Source organism: Python bivittatus, unplaced genomic scaffold, assembly GCF_059951505.1.
Source record: "Python bivittatus isolate LINGU-HERP-01145 unplaced genomic scaffold, Pbiv_v1 ctg000610_np1212, whole genome shotgun sequence".
Lineage (NCBI taxonomy): Eukaryota > Metazoa > Chordata > Lepidosauria > Squamata > Pythonidae > Python > Python bivittatus.
This window is the reverse complement of record NW_028277088.1, coordinates 9,960,964-9,980,099: the sequence shown is the minus strand read 5'-3', so window position 1 is coordinate 9,980,099 and position 19,136 is coordinate 9,960,964. Positions and strand designations below refer to the sequence as shown.

Sequence of the window (19,136 nt, the reverse complement as noted above, 5' to 3'; positions counted from 1 at the left end):
AAAACAACTTATTATGAAAGATAAATTCCGTCAAATTGGTTAATTATTTATTTAGCAGTATTAATGTTTTTTTTATTATTGTCTGTATGGGACTGCATAGAAATACTTCAAATATTTGTATCTTCCATCTAGATTACATAGGTCTGTGTATGGGTGTGCGTGTGTGTATATAATATGTTTCTGGTTTCATTCTGAGTTTTTTTTTTTAACTTTGTATTGTCATTATTATTCATAAGTTTCTTTTCTTTTGTAAAAATAAAGGAAGATAAATAAATTATTAAAAACCCTATGTTGAGAATTCAAAAAAGAATGATTCTATATATGTAGTTCAAATCACACTATTCACAGTGGAGAGGAGGAAATTAATTATCTTCTGGCTTAAGAAAACATCAAGATCTGCTGAAATATAAACATGGACATTTGAACAACAATATTTCAACACTGCCACATCACATTCCAAGTTCCACTTGTTTGTTCTGAATGCTTTCCCCCAGTCCCATCAGGAAAAAACAACCCCCTCAAAAAACCTAATGTTTGCATGTCATAGAAGCAGAAAAATAAGAGCCATGAATTTTCCCTGAAATGTCTCTCCCTTTACCCTTGCAAGGTCTAGCATAGGTAAGTCATATGAGAACCTGCTCCTGTGCCCTTTTGGAAAGTTAACTTGTTTCCTATGGCACTGAGATAACATCACCTGGTTCACGCATCACAGTAAGCCAGCCTGGTTGGTCTGAACCTAGCCATTGTACTGGGTAAAGTATAGCTTATGCTTTAGGGTTGTGTGAACCTGAATCGTTCATGCTTACTCAATAAAGCTTGTCTTAATATGGTGTATAAACCAGATCTATGCTTGCCGCAGATCTCAAGATCTGTGAACATCTAAAAAAACTAACAGTTTCAGTAGAAGAATGTAGCTTACTGTTCTGGCTTTGGATGTGTTATGTTTTTTTATCCATAGAACCAGTAACTGTACCCAAATAAAAGCTTGCTCTCTGGGTGAGACTCTTATTTCACAGGGGCTGATTGTTAATGGCATCAGCATATCCATTTCCATGTTATTGCCGTCCACCATGCTCCATGATAACAGCAGGCTAATGACAATGAAGATACAAGAGGTTACACAATCCTGTAATTCAGCCACTTTGATCATAGCACATTAACTGCTTTATCAACTGTCACTTCCAATTAGCGCATACTCTTATCCTGTTGCTAATAGACCCTTGGCAGCAAAATTAATTATATAGTCATAATTCCTAAAATTTGAGCTTTCAAACATTTTTTGCTAAGCGCATCCATGGTTTCTCTAGCAGCAGTGGCTGTATACTGCATAAGATTAACATAGGTTTGGCAGAGGGGGATACTCTTAAGTTTGGTGGAAAAAGAATACAGTGCTTAAACTAATTTATGAATAATAAAAATGAGCATTATTGTCTGTAAATATATAACAATACACTCTCTTATAAGGAGGCAAGTTTTACTGAAGTCTGCTCTCGCAGTTGAGGGGACGAACAAGAAATTCAAGAACTGTTTGCAAATGATTGAGGAAGATGCTCTTTTGTGGAGAGGGGACCTGTGTGTGTGTCTGTATGTGTGTGCATGCACTTGTATGCATATGCACAGATAAGCACACAAGTCAGTCAGACGTGCAACAAAACATTGCAGTGCAATAGGTTTCTGTTCAGGTCTTGAGCTACTAGTCAATATCCAATATCAGAATAATCCATTATCTTCTGCTTCTTCTTGAGATTGTTCTTCCATCCTTCCTATTGAGAGCACACTCAATTTCTATGGCCAGTAAAGTTTAAGGATTCCATTTCCACCTCCACCCTCAAGTTTTTGCTTAAATTTCTTCAACCCTTGGGATAAGGGATATGTTTCTCTAAAGTATTTCTCATTCCGCAATTCACCAGACATAATATTTACAACAGTGTGTGAAATAATATAATGGTAGCATTATGATGGTTCTAGGCCTCACTGCTCTACCCCAAAGTGAGCAACAGAAGCCCTATAGCTTGTTAGGAGACCCTTCTCTTCTGTAAGGTGAGCCAAGTCACTTTTTAGCTAATTTCCAGGGTAGGAACAGGACTGGGTAAGTTGCAGTACTAATGCAGGTTTCAGGAGATGGCTTGATCGGAAGGTAATAGAAAATTGCCACAAGTACATTGTGCTTCATTAATAAAGTAGATAAACTATTGATATTAATTACCTCACTACTGTCAGTTTTTAATGTCTACTTACATTCTTGCTCCACTAATAATAATATCTGACAGGGAGTCTGCAACAATGGTCACTGGCTTCAAAGAGTGTGTACAACTGGGCAGCCAAAGCCCTGCCACTTTTGATCGCACACATTGACCTGATTTATAAGCCAATGAGAGAGTATGTTTTATACTAGTTTATTAAGAGGGGGTGGGGCTCTGGTCTTCTGGTCCAGAACCCCCCCCCCTTTTGAAGCCAGTGACTGTTGGGGGCACCCCTGTCTCTGTCCCCAAGCTTGCAAATACTTTCTCTCTTGCATAAAAATAAAACCAACTTGCTTTCATTGGCATTCAGAGAATGAGTTTATTTTTAGATTGTTAAGTCATAGCACAGTGTTTCTCAGCCTTGGCAACTTGAAGGTGGGTGAACTTCAACTCCCAGAATTCCCCAGCCAGCATGAGAAACCCTGCCATAGCATATGGCATATATGAGGTTTTCCTTACTTCCCACTGATTTATCCCACTTCCAGACTCCCGAACTTACGGGAATGTCTAAGGAGGAGACAGGATCAAGGCCAAAGAATTGAGCTTCAGGTGGAGTTGAGGAAGGAGAAGCAGGCTTGAATGGAATTTCTTCTGTCTGTTATCTCACCTGCTATTAACAACAGTGGCTTTTGCTATCTGGTCCTTGCTACCCAGCTGGGAAGGAAGAAGGAAAGTGTAGGACCAAGGCCAATCAACATATCCCTGTCTGACTCTTCATTCACCTGTATTCTCTGGCTACAGTAGAAAGTCACATTGTACACTTCGATTTCTTTTAAATAACCAAGGACTGTGAGACAAAAGACATAGTGGCTTTTTTTCTCCAGACCATTTTGATTCTGTACATACCAAATTGGAATGCAAAATAAAATTACAACAATAAATGTTTTATTATTTAAAATGAAATATAAATGTATACTTCCTCAGCATTTCAGCTCAGGCCTTTAGGCTAAGATTGTCATAATATGCAAATTGTTCTGCATTTAATTGGTCAAAAGGGAGACAGTTAATCAGCAGAAATGTATTTAATGGGTTGACAGAGGATGGTGGGTAGAAGATTTCCTTGCTATGAAGCCAGAATGAGAGAAGTCATCTACAGTCTTTAAGTAGAAACAGCATCAACACCAATCAGAGATAATTTAGCAAATCTCTAAGATGCAGAGTTGATGACTTTAAATATCCTATCAAGTCCTGATACATTCATGTGAAAATGTTAAAAAAAAAGGAAGATGCAACATTCCCTAGACTTGAAAAAAACAAGAGGGCTGAAAAATGTTAGATTCTCCCACTCTGAGGCCACAAAAGAGTACTGGACTTTGATATTCCTACTCATGGCCAAGGCTCAGCCACTAAGTTTCATTGCTTGATGGGAATTCATATCTAGATAACCCCAACATTATTTCCATTATTCAACATGTAGTTTTCACGGTAAATAGGATTAACTAGTATGAATGTGCACTTTCATTTAAAACAGTAAATGAATAACAGAGTGAAGCAGGACTGCGCCATTATGATCACATGAGATTCTTCATGAGAAGGATGAAAGAATCTTGGCTTACTAACATGGAAACTTAAAATATTTACTCAGTAACACTTGATTGCACTGTACTAAGAAAGGCATGCAGTGCTCTAAGCCAAGGTGGATGTAATAAATCACCTTCGGGTTGTAGCACGTTAGCCCTTTTCTGGGTCTTAAGAACTGTGGAAGTCTGTATGATTCCTTTTTCTTTGAGAGGAAAATCTTAAGGGCTTTTTCTGTACCAACAAGGTACACAAAGAAGATTCATTCCACTGACTTTCTTCTAGGAAGTTGCAGTTTTACAGGGGATCGCCTAAACCAGGAGAGAGCAACCTGGGACGTCAGAGGCCCAAACCTAATTTCGGTGACTCTGAGAATCCTCTCTGACCACAGTTATCTAAAATGTTTTCCTATCTTTTGATGTGAGAATTAGAACTTGGAAATGATCTTAACTGGTTTTGTTTTTGTTTTCCTTTTCCATTTGGCTTGCTTTTGCATAGTTTAATTGAAGGTGGCTCTTCATATTCTTTGGCAGAGAATCAGTTCACATCATGTTTCCTCTATTGCAGGGTTCCTCAACCTCAGCAACTTTAAGATGGGTGGACTTCAACTCCCAGAATTCCCCAGCATGGCTGGCTGGGGAATTCTGGGAGTTGAAGTCCACCCATCTTAAAGTTGCTGAGGTTGAGGAACCCTCCTCTATTGCATATATCACCAGATAACTGAATTGGAAGCTTAGTATAGCCTTGACCACTGAATTGTTGCAAATATGGTCAAGAATGCTGAACAGTGACTATTTGTTTTAAGTATGCAATGATTAAATTTATATGGTTTTAAAAGAGAAGTAGATGGATCCACAGCTTCTCTGCACAATGCCACTGTCCCTTCTGGCCAAACATGATTGCGTAACATTTTATCATCACCTGTTCACATAACCATCACGTCATTTATGGGGATGCTGACATTGAGGCCAATCATTTTTTTCATGTAACTATTCACATAGCTAAGAACAATTGTGAATATTTGGCTAGAAAACAGCTGGGAAAACCAACTTGATCTCTAAAGTTGGATGTACTGTTCTGTGTTGGATAATATAGAAATAGAAAAGAAATGTAAATTGCTTGAAATAACTGTTGCAGTACAATTATTGTAGTCTAATAGAAGAGAATATATGTAGCTCAGGGTTGAACTGTGGAGTTCTTGGTGCTCTCTGAGCTTGGTTGGTTGCAGACACTTCTCTACCCAGCTAGGTAACATCATCAGTGCAAGTCATGTTGTTGTGATAATATTACCTAGTTGGGTAATGAAATGTCTGCAAGCAAACAACCAAGTTCAGAAAGCACCAAGAACTCCACAGTTATTGTATTTTATGTTGATGTAAACATCATAGCTTGCTTCCTGAATATACAATAATAAGGATATCTAACTCCAGTGATACTCTATCAAGTTATATGATCAGCATTGGCGAGAAACATAATTAAATACCATTTTTGTTATTTATGGTGGTCTTTGAAAACTGTGTTACTTTGAAGTGTGTGAGTATATGATTGAATTGATTGTAGAGGATATATTTCAAGTCACCAGTTCTTGGAATGAAGGGAAGAATCATGAGTGCAAGAAAGATTCCATTCTCCATGCCCCTTTGTTAGCTTCCACTCTACATTATAAAATAAATTCTGAAATTAAACATTGATACCAATAGAGGTGATTGATAGTCCAGTTCATACAACACACTAAGCCATAATTAACTTGTTTGGTTATGACTTAGCATGTTGTGCAAACCCAACCACTGTGGTTTATAAACCATAGATGATGAGTTAAACAGATTACAGAAAAGCAGTCACTTGTATTTATTTGATAAAGCATGGTTAAGTAAACTATTGCTTAGTGCAGCAAACGACCCCATTTGATTTGCTAAAGCTTGATATTGGTTTCTAAACCACAATGTTTACATAACAAATTAAGCCAAAACCAGCCAAACCACGTGCTTGATATCTGAGCTCAGCCACAGCTGATGGACCTTGAGTGTGAGAAGATCTCACTCAAATCTCTGTTGAGCAGGAAGCTGGTCAGATGACTACAGTATGTACTGATGAAATGGGAGGGAGCAGAACTGAAATTGTAATAACTTGCTACATATTGTCTCATCTAATTTGGTCCCACATTTTACTGTTTATTATGAGGCTATTTAGAGGGACTAATAGTTTGAGTAATGAATCTTGCACAGATGGCTGGAGCACAAGTCAAGCAAATATCCTTCTAGTCATGTCATCACTTTATTCTGAAGCATTTATGTTGATTCCCTAAGAATAACAAAAAGCATGGGTTGAATCTAGCATATGAGCCAGGCAATCTAGAAAGGAAGAAGAGGAAATGGAAGGTTAATGCGCAGAGTTGTTTATTCAGTGCTTCATATTTTTGATAATTTGGAATGAAGCAGACCCCTTTCTCAAATCTGTTTTAAAATAAAATAATCCCATTAAAAAAAATCACAGTGCTTAAACCAGATAATACAGCAAGTCTAGTCTGAGGAAGACTTAAAGCAACCATTCAGTTAGAAATGCTAAAAAATTAGCAAGGGGCTATATTAAAGAAATTAAATAGCTACAGTTTTATAATATATCTGCTCTAGAGAGCTTTATAGGCTGCAAGTCTAAGGATATTTACTATGAAGTAAAATTTAGTTTTAGTTTCAAGGGAACAAGTCTTTATTTAATGTATTGCTTTTAAAATAATAACAGAAAAAGAAAAAAAAAGGAACAAAACACAAAGATAATCATGATAGAAATGCATACACTGTCAAAGGAAAGAAAACATAAGTGCTTTAAAAAAAGTGTAATTAAAAAAACAAACAAAAAAAGAAGAAAATATAGCACTATAACAGTAATCAGTTTCAATTCTATATATACTTATCTAATGCAAACATTATATAAGTATAAATACTTTTATTTCTAATAACTTATATAATTATCATGCTGGCAAGTGTAATCAGGTCTTCGATCCATTGAGTGAATGGGGCCAACAAGGGAACAAGTCTTTGAAAGCATGTCACTCTTCTTTAATAAAAAATTGTGCACAAAACATATGCAAGTACGTTTTCTGGGAACTGCTGATGTCTATCTAACTAGTGGCATAAATAGGCAAGATAGCGGCCACTTTGAGGCCCATGGACACAGGGGCCCTAAATGGGCCTTCAGTCCTTAAAAAAGCCAAGTCACGTTATGGGCCTCTCAAAGGCTGGCTCGTGCCCATAGAAAAGCTGGGCATTTGCTTAAGATGGCATGATGGGTGGAGGCAGAGGGAGGCTGTTGGTAAATGCAGCAAACAGCTTCAGTGCATACTGACTAGAGCAACCATTAGATGGCAGCAAAGAGATAACTCAGGGTCTAACCCACTACTGCCATCTAATGTTCATAATCTTGCAGCCCAGATCTGGCAGCCTTAATACTGATGCAATATGCTGGTGCTGCTTCATGTTGGACTGAAGCAAATTTGGATCTTGTCCCCAGTGGGTACATCAATCAAAGGGGACAACAGAATGCATTTCAACAACAGTTGCATAAGCTACTGGTTCACAGTTGCAGTATAATTGCCCTTTAATACGCTTCTCCATTCTAGAGCACACTGCCTAGAGTTGATCACACTGATTTCTCAATGGGATAAACAGCGAGGCGTCAGTGCCTGATTTGGGACAACTAATAATATGTCCTATTGCCTTCCCATTCTAGGGAAGCTGCATGCTAAGTTAGTGTAGGTTATTACAGGAAAGGGTGGCCACAGAATTTTAATTCAGAATAACAGAAGATAATTATTTAATCTTATTCATCAGCATTCATTCATTCATTCATTCATACCCTCCACTTTGTGTATTGACTCATTTGGTGTTTGAATGAATGTAATTTGTCACTGGAGGGATGGACTATAAGACCATTCCTGCTTATTACACCACAGCAGCAGTGTGAAAAAGCCACCTCTGATACCTGAGCAGAACCACAATAGTTCTGACACAAAGCATATCTTTGGCTCATTCATCTTTATGTGGAATGTAGCTCAGTCTCCCCAGTTCTCATGCATGCACCACATGTATCACTCACCAGCAAGACACAACTTAAAATAGTTAATCGGTGATTATTTGATTACAGATTACACACACACAAGCAGATTTATAATCCTGAATTTCCTGCCTGATTATTCCTATCAAAAATTCTCAATATTTCTATTATTGGTCAACTTGGCTAGGGCTCCCAATAATTGTAGTTCAGCAGATCTGAAGAGCCCATCCTTGACCAAAGTGGTTTGGTATTGGCTGGAGATGATGTGAGACAGTTAAACAAGAAAATACAGAGTGTTACGTCACTAAAGCCCACTTATAAGACCTACTCTGCAGTTTGTGAGATGCTAATTCCAAATAAATAGCAGGGTAATCCTAGGATCCAAAGGAAGTATCTTTATCACTAGTGTAAATGTCTTCGTTCATCGAACATAAGTGGGAAGCAAGAATTTCCAGCATCCTGCATCATTGCTTGGGATTGCTGGGAGTAGATGTTTGCCAACTTCTGCAGGAGCACATGTGTTCCCCGTAAAGGAAATAAGATTTGTAATCCTTTCAAGACTAGAGCAGTTATGTGCTTGCTTGGGAGAAAGCTCCTGGTTAATTTAATTTTGAGTAAGCATACTAGGGAGAAAGTTTTTCTTCTGCTTTTAAATAGGTGTGTGTATCCTTTGAAGAACCGAGCATGCTGTACTTGGCTGTATTAGACTTGTACAGGTAGAGGAAGCTGTACCTTTGGATTTCAGTGAGCTCCTTCAGAGACCTCTTTCCTTTTATTAAGTTTAAATAGGAAACTGAAAGGGAGTGTATTCAGAAATATGTCACAGTGATTTCACTGAAGCTTGTTCCTAGTAAAATATCTTTATTTACCATAGGCAATTGTTCCTTTACAATCAGTGATAAAGATGAAAAATCAGCATCTTTTTAAACAAGACACAACTTTTAAAATCTGTATTTGTGTGCCCCAAACTAAGCTGTGCAGCTTTCTTAGCATTAACTCTGAAATATAATTTTCCCTGTATTCTGTTCACTTGTCTACCTGCTTTCAGTTTTCTAATGAAAGAAAAAGTATTTGAAAAGATGTTGTTGGAATAGTCAGTGGGTGAAAGGACAATTGATGCATTCATCTTGTTTGCTCTATTCTAATTCTGAGTCCTCATTATTTTATTACTTAAATTACCCAGAAATTTTATTATGTTAAATAGGTGTGGACACCCCACCCTTAAGTTACACGAGCTTGACTTCTCTAATAACACCAATTGGAACCACCAAGTGCCACCAATCCCCAGTCCTCACAGATGGCTCCAAAGGATATGATGGTTGATGGTATTGAATGCCGCTGAAAGGTTTAGCATGCACTGTTCCCCTCCAAGGCCATAAATCCAGAGGCGTTACCCCCCTCCCCTAACAGTGCTTTGTTGCTGTGCCTTTTCTGGATGCTTGTATTAGTCAAGAGGGACAAGGGTCTAATTTACAAGTGGCTGAGCTCATCCCACAGAGAATCCTGTCACCTTCTTCAGGCATTATAAGCTTGAAAGAATCCCAGATGGTATCACAGGATGTTACCTCTGTCATCTCTTGAGACTCTGCCCATCTGACATCCAGCTTGGAGATAATATGAGCAATTTTGTCCTCAAAGTGCTTAGGTAACTGCTCATAAATACAAGAAGGACAGTCTTCCAGTGTCTGAAACACCAAGAGGATTGAGTCACTCTAAAGCTGCTGGTCTGCATTCTCCAGGTGCAATAAGTGCAGAGAAGTACCAGAGAAATATTGGCGCTTCACCACTCTTAATGCTGTGGAATAGGCCCAAAGGTGGATTCCGACCTGTGTCCAGCCACTGTTGTGACTTGTTTTCTGCCAGTATCACTTGAGGCATCCCCTTTTGCACTTCATCTCCTGGAGCTCCTTAGTAAACCGAATAACAAGCCCGGAATCATCACCCATGGAGAAGCTGGTCAGGAGTAACCTTGTTGGGTGCCCTAACAACCTCTGTGTTCCAAAGGTCAATTAGGTACTCCATAGAACTGCCCACTAGCTTCTGGGAAACTCCCCAGGCACCTACTGGAAACCAAGAGGGCCCATAAGGTCCCTGGGGTGGCCAGTTTCATAAGTCTATCCTTCCATGAAGGTCTGTAGTGACCATGAGCCTCAGGGTGATCAGATGGTGATTTTACAATGAGGATTAGCTGGTGTTAAGATCCTCCACTTTCAGATCACATGCAAGTTGCTCCAAGGCAAAAATCAGATCCAGTGTATGCCCCTCCACAATAAGTTGGCACCATGACAACTTGGGACAAGCACATGGTAGTTATGATAGCCATCAAATCCCAACTCTTTTTGACCACCCAAGGCACAGAAGTTATACCCCACACACAAACACACACACAGAGTCTTTGGGAATCCCCCACCAGCCCAGATATGAGGTCAAGGAGCTCAGGAACAGAGCTGGGTGGGAGCAAGGAATCAGTACATCAGCAAGACTTTTAGCTTGTCTCTGGCACCCATCTTCACAAAAAGGACCTCACATCCAGCTAGCTACCTGCAAAACAACACATCTGGGCACCATCAGATTCTCATGAGATAGCAAAGTGACCTGTCCTGGAGTGGAGGCTGGGTTTAGATTTTAGATACAACTTGTACAGATAGAGGAACACCACCATCTTTGCACAGCCAGGTTTCTGTGATGCATGCCAGATCTGCCTGCTCCTCCAAGAGTAGATCATGGAGGAACATGGTCTTATCATACATATTTGACTTTCAGCAAAATCGGCCTGAGTCCATGGACTCCAGCAATCCAGCAACCAGGTCCACGGATGGATGGGTGGATGAATAGAGAAAGAGAGAGAGAGAGAATATAAAATGATGGATGGATGGATGGATGGATGGATGGATGGATGGATGGATGGATGGATGGATGGAATCAATCAATCAATCAATCAATCATTCAATCAATCAATCAATCCTGGGTTACTAACAGTCTTTACCATTAATCTCCTAAGAAGTCCTTCCCATTTGCCTCTTGTCTGGCTGCGGCTTCTTTAGGAGAATGGGGCTGGTCAATCTATCACCTCTTACCCCTCCAAACCTACTCTTACTAGGCCCTCTCCCTTCCCCAAGTGTTCCACTCCTAGATTTATTCTCTTTCTGGCTCCTAGAGCTCCAGTTCCTGTGTTCTTCCACCCCAAGGAAGATCCACCCCAAGTATCTCCTCCCCATTTTTGCCTCTTATCCACAGAGGGAGATGTTCACCCAGCCAGATTTTCTTCCCATCCCTCATTGTTGGCATTTTGCCCCTTTCCCCAACTGTCCTTGGCCAAGCTGGGTTGCCCCTTCTTTTCAGTCCCAGTCCTATTCAGTCCCTTAGCTGGTAGCAGCCACTCACCATTGACTCTACTATTCAGCTGAATGATGACAATCTTCCAGCCACTTTTTTCTTCTTCTACGTTCCTCTCATAATTCCTCTATTTTTCTTTTTTCCTTCAACATTCAGATTAAACCAACGCTTCTTTGCAGTCCATTTTGCTTCACCTCTGTTGTATCCTTCACTACTGTTCCATAATTACTCCTCTTTCTTCCCATTTTCCCTCTTCTCATTTTCCATCATTACTGTTATCCATCCATTCCTTCACATGGTGTTCCCCTTGGACTGCTCTCAAGCTACCTATGCAAGACTCCTACCTCTCTACCACTTAAAGCAAACTACTGCTGAGGTCTGGAGTTCATTGTCAGCCAAACACTGGCAGCCCTACAGGGCCTCCAAGCTGAGTCCAGGTTCATCCTTCACTTCCATAAGGAGATAGAGTTAGATGGAAGTAAACATCCATTATTAGGTGAGGTAAATATAGTACTATTTTGTGTTTACAATATAAAATCAATAAAAAATAAGATTATAGAATTAAATTGTTGGGTTTCTTCCCTCCCTCCCTCCCTCCCTCCCTCCCTCCCACGCACATACACATGTACACACAGGCACGTATCTTTCTCAGAATATCCATTAATTTCATATATGAATGCATTCCAGGCCAAGCTCTATAGCACAGATGGGACTTTTCTGATATCCTACTGTTCATATTGGTGCTTTTGCTGAAAAGCCTTAAATGTGGAACGACATGCTTTATGTTCTTAGTCCTTTCTATTTGTATTGGAAGTAAGACTAAAGTATATAATACAAACTGGAATGACAGTGCTGACAAACTTCATGCCTTCCGTACGTGACAGACATTCAGTATGGGAAAAACCACATATCTTTAACTTCAGCCTGATAATGGAAGAAAGGAATTATGAATAAAGAAGAGCAAACCAACCTAATGTAGGCAGCTCACAATTTCTGTTTTGGTCTAAAGTTAAGTCTAAACTAAATACAGTCTCAAGTTTGTGAAAACAGTAGTCTTATTTAAACAATGCTGCATAGTTGGGTGGGGATCATGGGAGTTTTATAACCCATCTGGACTATACATCTGGAAGACATCAAAAGAGACAGCTATATAATAATGTTCTTTAGATGAACATACAGTATTGAAATTATCTCTGTTCTGCCATTTTGTGTTCACTTTTTCCATCATTTGTTCATTCATATACTAATATAGACTGCTTTTAATTCTTTTAATTAATTAATTTAATTAATATTTTTTTAGACAATCTAGAGAAAACCTCAAACAGCAAATCAGATTAAGAAGGAGCCACCAAAAATACATAAAAAATAAAAGGTTTTAATTAGCGGGACTGATCCAAATGCAGATCCTGTGGAAGCTGTTGACCTAAAATAACCATTTTTGCCTATTGTTACCATTAGAATGTATTTCCAAGAAATTGTATTTTGGGTTGCAGCTTTTGTTCTTCTAGAATCACATAGAGTTGAAACATGTGCATAGCTTACTGCTTTTTCACTAGGAGAACTTCTGCAGAATTGACTCCTCGAGCATGTCTCTAAGGAATTTACAAGGTCAATTCTCTTCTAGAAGCTATCTGTGTTTATGACCTGTTGGAATTCCAAACTTATATTTAGGTTTTTGATTCTAGATGTTCACACAGAAGCAGTCCAGGCAGCTCTTGCAAAACATAAAGAACGGAAAATGGCAGTACCTATGCCATCTAAGCGACGTTCACTGGTGGTGCAAACATCAATGGATGCCTACACCCCTCCAGGTAAGGATCCAATACTACTGTAGAGGTATTACAATTGGATTTCAAAAGCTGATTTGAGCATTCATAACAGTCCATGGGTGTGGAGGAGTACATAAGGTTGGAACACCACCTCCTATTGGTTACAGTAACCCTGTCTGATCCATCTGCTTTGTCACATTTGGTACAGCTAATATTGTGATATTAAAGACTTTTATTGAACAGCAAATCTCAACTCATTATAGTAGGACAGACTTTTAAATAAGGATCTTAGGAAAAAAAATAGCATCCTGGCTTCATGCACAATTAGATATGGACTTCTCTTCCTACAAGCTGCAGGAAGAACACTGATTTTTCTCCAATTATTCAAGAAACTTGAATAAGGATTTAAAAGGAAGACACTTCTTTGGTTATAATGCAGCAGCTTGGGAGTATCTTCCCTACTGTAGTTCATAATTTGGGATCAGATATAGGTATATAGTTGCATATAATGTTAATATGGTATTTTAAAACCATGGTTTGCTGAACAAATCACACAGACCTTGTTTGCCAATAGCCTTAAGCTAAGATGGATGGATTTCTGCATTTCACCAAGCCAGAGGCAGGCAACCATTTTGCACTAGGGAGTCTGCATGTTTTTAACCAACTTCCAAGGTACTTGGATAGGTTAGAATCCTTTAAAAAGTAATGTAGGTCTATAAGTTATTGGAGGCTTATTTTGTTTTTTATTTCATTAAAACAAAAATTGACATTCCACCTCCTCATTTTTGCATTGTGATCTGGTGAGTTCCTTGAAACCCTAAATTTGAAACATAGACCTGTTACATTTGACTTAGGTACATATTCTTCTCTCTCTGCAAGTATTTTGAGATGTTCCCTGAAATGACCATAAGGAATATGAAGAGATTTATAGAGTGCCGTTTCTCTTACTGTGTATTATTCACTTAATTCTTCCAGATTAAACAAAGTCCATCTAATTCAAGATTTTGAGTTCCCACTATGGCCAAACCAGATGCTCTTCTGCTGTAGCTTCATAGCACCTGGTATTTAGTAATAGCACCCTATTACTGATATTAGAGAATAGCTGTATGCTATCAGCTACTTTGGAAATGGAAATGCTTTTAGAATGAAGAAATGATTCTGACTAAATTGTGAATAATACAGAAAACATTACTTATTTTGATAGGCCTTCTAAATCAAATCTGGAGGATACTAGGTCAGAGAAAACAATTGTTTCCTAGCATAGATATATCAGTGTATTTAAAGATAAGCCAACTACTTAAACCTCTAGCTTAAACCTTAAACCTCTAGCTACAGTCAGTTCAACTGAAAATGGTTCCTGATTTGTTTTGCAAATTTCTTGGGCACAATTACAACTTGAACTGAAATCTTTGGCTCTGGGTCAGTGCCAAACACTGCGACATGAAATCTTAGCCCAGGGTTTGGTTTGCTTTGGTTTTTGTTTGGCATACTAGATACCTCCTCTGGTTCCGAAGATGAAGGTTCCGTGCAGGGCGATTCACAGGGAACTCCAACCTCAAGCCAAGGGAGTATAAACATGGAACACTGGATCAGCCAAGCAATCCATGGCTCAACCACATCTACCACCTCTTCATCTTCAACACAAAGCGGTGGCAGTGGGGCTGCGCATAGGCTAGCTGATGTAATGGCGCAAACACATATAGGTATGTGTGGATTCAGTTTTTGTTTTACATATATTCTTATCCATTGTCTTTAATTGTATTTGTATGTATCATTTATTACAAATATTACAAAAGTCAATGTAGCTTTGAAGGAAGAAACATTCCACTGTTTGGGAGAAATATTTAAAAAATACCCTTTCAAGGACACTCAGCAGATGTGCATCTGTGGACAGAAAGGCCTCTCCCCCCAGAACAGAGCAGGTTTATAAAAAGACAAGTAGATCCTTACGCCATAATTTTCTTAATTATCCAGTTGTCAACCAGTTGTATAGTGTATCACATACTGGCAACATATGCTTTCTGAGTGTTATAATATTCTTTTTTTAAAAGGTTCTCTCCGTTTCCTTTAACTTTTGAACATCATTCAGACCAGAAATTGTATGCTTTATACAGATTTTTTTCTCTTTAGCTTTAAAAAAAAAAAGTTCTCTGGTACTGTTAACGGAAAGTCATGTTCTTTCAAAATGCCAATAATGAGTAGAACAGTTCCTTTCTTAAGGTTTATCATGCAATATTAAATATTTTTAATGATACAAAACTGGATAAATCAAATATTTAATGGCGTATGTTTGTTGGGGGAGGGTACATGTTCTGTCAAGGGCATGAAATTATTAAATGTTTTAATCAATACAGCTTTATGAGTTCAAGGACCACAACAAGCCATAAACTCTAATTTACCAACCATATATTCCTGTGGTGTGAAAATTTGAAACTAAAGAAACCAGATTATGGTTTAGCATGGCAGGTGAACTCAACCAGTTTTTGTACTTCTTAATTAGATCACAACCAGATATTTAGAGATGACCTTTCTCAGTTTGATGGCATGATGAGAAGATACTCTCTCCATGAAAGGCATATGAGTAAAACAGTTTGCCTGTGCTGGAGGAGAGCAATTGTACAAATTAAAATAAGTACCCTTTAAAACAGAACAAAACTCTTGTTCTCGAGGTATGGATTGCTCATGATACTAAAGGAGTGCAATTCATGCTGACTGTTTTACCTGCCTGTGAGATTGGAGTTTAAGGAAAAGCACCTCAGTAATGCATGGGTAGTCAGAACACTTCATTCATGCCTTTAAAGTAGAATAAAACATGAAAGGGTTGTCTCTACACCATTAATCAGAAATAACAATGCACTGTTAATGACAAAGACATGCAAATACCTATGTTTCCACTAAGAAAATATATTTTGTAGGTTACCCTGCCAGTGGGAGATGCCTCATTATGACAAATCATTGCATTTTGAAAGTACTAATTGTGATCAATATGTATGTTTAAAAGGAAGCACTCACCATCTCTGACTACGAAGAGGAAACTTCTGGTCTGAATACAAGGGGAATCTGACCTTCTAAGCCCCATGTGAAATATTTTTCACTTCTTCAGATAATATATCAACCCCAACAGGAAGTCTTGGGAGGTTGAGTGGAGACCATAATGTGAAATATGAACTGGGCCTGGAGTACCAATAATTTTGTGCAAGGTTATTGAGACCTTTAATGCAATGTTTCTTTCTTGCATTGTGGTGCATCCCGCCTAAGAGATGGTCAAAATGTGAGCAGAAATAGCTCATCTTTTTGCTACTATTGATGATAATTTTAATAACACCTTTCAAGTGATGAGAAACACACTTGAATTGTATATTGTTAGACTCTGTTTGATGATAGACATTGATTCTGCTTGACTTAGTCGAGAAAATGGGAAACTATAATTCTCTGGGATTTTCCCCTAAGCTAAGCTATCTCTTCCACAAATACCATTTAAATTCAGTAAGTTTTTTCAGGAAATTCCCAAATATTCCTACATTTACAGCATGTACTTATTCATCCATGTCCCACTTAAATTGAGGAAACCACTTCCCCAGTCTTTCTTTTGGTCATTGTTAAATTTGTCATGAAATACAGAGAAAATTATTCAGCGACAGTTGTCAGAAACAAATAGTTACATAAACCTGAGTGCATAATCTATCAGAAATAAAGCATTGCTGTGGTCCTGTAGGTTTTTATTTTTGTAAAACAAAGGCATTGCTAAATGTTGTTAAGATTCATAACATTAGTTTTAGTTGTACGTTAACAGAAATACAGAAATTTTAATTATTTTGTGGCTTGTTTGCACATTGCTCTGAGTTACAGTATAACTTGATTTTTGCTTAATGTGAAGTAAGAACCCACTCATGGGATAAGTAAGCCATAGTTTGTGGTTGAATATATGTGTGAATCTGTCCAGTTACAATCCATATTTAAGCATCCCATTGCTTAGATAAACCCAACTTTAGAAACTCACGCACAGGCGAGCAAATGAACCCAGAAATATCTTATTAACTTTAATTTCCTGTTTTGTATAGTCCACAAAACTTCAGAATACAGTGTGCAGTATAAGCACATATCCTATAAGCATATTCTTTTATCGGTATTACTCCTTTTTTTGCTCTGCAATTTGCCTTGCACTAGCATAGCAATTAATTCTGAGTGACACCCAATTTACAGATATTGATCTGGAGATTAAACATCATGAAGGAATTGGTATATATTGCCTGATAGCTCATAGAAAAAATGTGATTCAGTTAACAGAAGGAACACCAATTAATGGTCATTATTTTAATGAAGTTGTTGATGCTCGGTAATTGATAGACATTGGAAGTAAAATACAGGAAATGGCAGTGCTTACAGAAGAAAGCACTCAGTGTTCAAAGCTAATGCTTGTATTCCTGAGCTGGTTATATTAAAAGAGCTAAATCTGAATTAAGAAGAATTCTTCATTCAGCAGCTAGAATCAAAAAGAGGAAATTCCAGTCCATGGCAGTGCTTATTTTTGGTAAGGAAAAGGTGATTATAGAGTATTCTGTCCAGAGTTCCATAGTACAGTCATAGAATTGGCAAGACACAAGATACATTTTAATTGACTCAAAAAGTTGTCCTTTTTTAAATTTAAGAAAATGGCAAAATGTATAACTTAATCTTTATTGAAGTTTAGAACCTTTGTCTTATGAGTCTAAGCCTTTTTTATTTAAAACTAATAAAACTACTATTTTATTGCTTAGGCTTCTAAAATTAATTGTAGAATGTGTGCACCAGTGAACACAGGCTAATACCCATGTGTTACTTATTTATTAGATGACTTTTGTCCAACATTTCTTCCAGACACCTCAGAGTATCGCACATATTTCTTATATACACGAAACCTCTGCCACAGAGAAACACATAACCAGCCTAAGGTTGTCCATGGGCTTTGTGAATAAGCAAGGGTATTCATTCTGGATTTAATTCCTCAACAAGGTACCCTCCAGATGTTTCCATTTCCAATATCCATATCTGAACAGAACTGGAATAGGAAAGCTGTACTGTTTGGATACTCAGCATGCCTAAGTGACTGAAGACTATCAACACTCCCCACCCAAGATGCTCCCAAATGTATGGACTCAGCCATTGCTGAGAATACAAGGAGCTGAAGCCCACGTGTCTGGATGGTATGTAGGTTGGAAAAGACTGGCCTATACATTTTGACAAAAAGGCTCCATTCTCAAAGTAAGCTTGTAGAGACAATTTAGCTTCTCTCCGGAATTTTCTCATCAGACCCAAGATAATGGGAAACTACCCATAGTTTCATGTACAATGTGCTTTCCGTGTAATTCACACTGTTTTTTCCTGTTAGAGTTTTTATTTTAAAACCAAACTTTCCTACTGCCTCTGCAGTCTTTGGATTTTTTTGGTATTTCTTGACTAAACTAGAAATACAAAACTTGATCCATGAACATGATAAGCCATGCTGAAAGACTTAATAAAGAACTCCTGGATGGAGGTATCTGTATCCAGCTGTGTGGCATGGATCTCAGCCGCTTTTGCAGTGGCTGGGCAGCTGATGCTTCCTGTTTTGTTCATTTTACTGTAGAAAGGGACAGGTGCTGGATGGCCCTAGGAAAATTGCAGCCATTGTACACAGAGAGGGGGAAAGCTAACTCTTCCTTCCCAGAAGCAGCAATAGGAGGGCTGTTGATTTGCAGCCACACCTCTCCTCCCTGGAGAACTTACAGCTGCTTCACCAAAACGTTGCCCTTATCCCAAGTTCAGACGATACATCAGGCCAGTGGTTCAGAATAAGCTCATCAGAACCAAGTCTTGGATACAGATTGTGGTTAAGGCATCCTGACTATAGTCTGGATTTAGACCCTACACTAAGCCAAATTATATTCTGTTGTATGAACTATTCTACTTTATGTCCATGAATCAGTTTAGTAAGAATGCATTCACGTTAAGGTATATTTTTAAATGTATCCTAAAGTGCAGCACAGGCACAACAAGCTGTATTGTTCAAATATATGTATCATATTAATTATCTTTAGGGAACTGTAATTGGCTGACGCTTTACTTTGAATTTATACCAAAATGTCTTTGAAAGTGTCTGTGGCAGGTTTTGGGGGAGGGCTTGTAAAACGTTGGGCAGAGAAGACTAAATTTATGTTTGCCCCTCCCAGGCATGAAAATATATTATTGGAGTAGTTTTAGT

The 19,136-nt window shown here is 38.3% G+C and overlaps 1 protein-coding gene across 11 annotated transcripts in view; it reads left to right on the top strand.

Moving 5' to 3' along the window:
- Window positions 1-19,136, top strand: part of DIP2C (DIP2 acetate--CoA ligase C (putative)) — a 280,542-nt gene that overhangs the window by 175,289 nt on the left and 86,117 nt on the right. For all 11 annotated transcript variants that reach the window (XM_088150265.1, XM_088150274.1, XM_088150266.1 and 8 more), the window contains 2 exons: window positions 12,833-12,958; window positions 14,410-14,619. In XM_088150265.1, coding sequence (XP_088006391.1) covers window positions 12,833-12,958; window positions 14,410-14,619 — 336 coding nt within the window. The remainder of the gene's footprint in view (window positions 1-12,832; window positions 12,959-14,409; window positions 14,620-19,136) is intronic.